Raw genomic sequence first — 1,737 nt, forward strand, 5'->3', positions numbered from 1 at the left:
AGGAGATCTGTTGGTGCAAGATAAAGTTGAGAGGCATGAGGAAGTTGAAATGGATAATCAGCAGGGGATGTGTGGGAGGGCACAACTTGTGTATCCCTAGGTGTAAAAACAACCAAAATGAAACAAAGCTCTTAATTAGCAAAGTGTTAGATACTCAGTGGAGAGGGGGAAGCTTGCAGGGGAAGGTGTTGGGAGGAATGAATTAGAGCAGCAGCCGTCCAGGATCTGAGGGAAGGTAGGCATTCCGGGCAAAACCATTCAGAAACAGGCAAAATACGGAGAGCTCCAGAGATGCTAGGATAGCTTGAGGCTCCCCAGCTGAGCCTGCTCCTTGAGCTCTATTGGGAAATGGCATCCTTGGGCCAGCACGGTGGAGCTCTGGTTTGCCTGGCTGTCGATGGGAGCACGCTGACAGCAGCTGTTTGTAGCTCCCCATTTATCCTTGCTGCTCTCCTCAGCTCCCTCTCCAAGTGGCTGCAGCTGGTGGCACTGGTTCTGTGGTGATCAGTGCTGATTGCCCGCTGGCTTTTGGCACTGTTACACAAATGGTCCCACCGGACCTTTCCATCTGGGCCATGGTGAGTGGAGTCCCTTGGGATTGGGCTCTCCTGAGAAAGGAGGAAGCAGTGCTTGGTTGAGAGTCAGATCCTTATAACAGGATTCTTGGCCAACACCAGGACAGCTTTCTTGCCTAGCACTGGAGTGCTGCCTGTGATGTGCCTCTGGAAGAGAAGCATGCTGTTAGCATGATAAATGGGCTGCTGGAAAAAAAAGCAGAACTCAGTAAGATCTTTGATGTGCTTAATATCAGCCTCATTTTCCGTCTGTTTTTAAATGATTTAAGGCAAACTGCTGTGTTGTTGTTGGCCCCTCTGATTAACGATGTCTATGTATTGAATGGATGTAACACTTCAGATTTTTACATGCATCAAGTTTTTCCCTTCACAGCAGAAAGATGTATTCTCCCTGATGAGTGTAGCACTGCCCATCACAGGACAGCTGGGACGGAGATGGCAGTGTCCTTTCGATGCCTCCCTCTGGCTGAATGGCTGATGAATTCAGCATACTGCTGGCATCTTGTTTGTCTTATCTTAAATGTTACCTTTTCTTCTTGAAGGCTAGCCAACACAAAAGTAACCGTGAAGGCTGCGTTTGCAGATGACTTTGACACCTCCAGGGCTGTTGCAGCAATTATGGACCTCATTCACCATGGCAACAGACAGCTTAAGGCTGTTACTAAGGTAACCCATTAGGATACAGAGATCAGAAAATGACAGCTGTCCACTGTCCTACTGCTTAATGCAGACAGATTAGTTTATTGTTCACATAAGAAACCAGCAGAAACAAAGCTCCATAAATTGTTGACCTTAATGGAGCCCATTTGTCCTGACCCTATCACAGGAATTGTGCATGGCTATTGTTTTGTGCTTCGTTGTGTCCAGAGGATGTTTCTTTCCTGCTGCCCTATATTATTTATATCTAAGGTTTTTGAAAGGCCTGAAGCCGTTGTGACATGCTGCTAATTTTTTTGCTGGTTCCGTGTTCTTAACCTGCTTCTTTGCTAAATATCCATGCACAGACATTAAGCTAAACTGGGAAGTGGTGGTGGGGGTGGTTGCTGCAGGGGCTCTGGCTGGCGGCCCCAGGTGCACTGGGCAGTCTTGGTGGTGAGTTCGGCGCTGGGGACCGAATGGTTTCTGCTGTCAGCAGACTGGAACTGGCATCAGCATTCCCGCC

General features: G+C 48.1%; 1 protein-coding gene across 4 annotated transcripts in view; it reads left to right on the forward strand.

The window, feature by feature from the left end:
- CARS2 (cysteinyl-tRNA synthetase 2, mitochondrial (putative)) overlaps positions 1 to 1,737 on the forward strand; it is a 35,652-nt gene that overhangs the window by 25,007 nt on the left and 8,908 nt on the right. For all 4 annotated transcript variants that reach the window (XR_001862884.1, XR_001862883.1, XM_017737000.1 and 1 more), the window contains one exon: positions 1,118 to 1,241. Coding sequence is in view for 2 of the 4 variants with exons in the window: in XM_017737000.1 (XP_017592489.1) it covers positions 1,118 to 1,241 (124 nt within the window). In the remaining 2 variants the exon portion in view is untranslated. The remainder of the gene's footprint in view (positions 1 to 1,117; positions 1,242 to 1,737) is intronic.

Source organism: Corvus brachyrhynchos, unplaced genomic scaffold, assembly GCF_000691975.1.
Source record: "Corvus brachyrhynchos isolate BGI_N302 unplaced genomic scaffold, ASM69197v1 scaffold83, whole genome shotgun sequence".
Classification (NCBI taxonomy): domain Eukaryota; kingdom Metazoa; phylum Chordata; class Aves; order Passeriformes; family Corvidae; genus Corvus; species Corvus brachyrhynchos.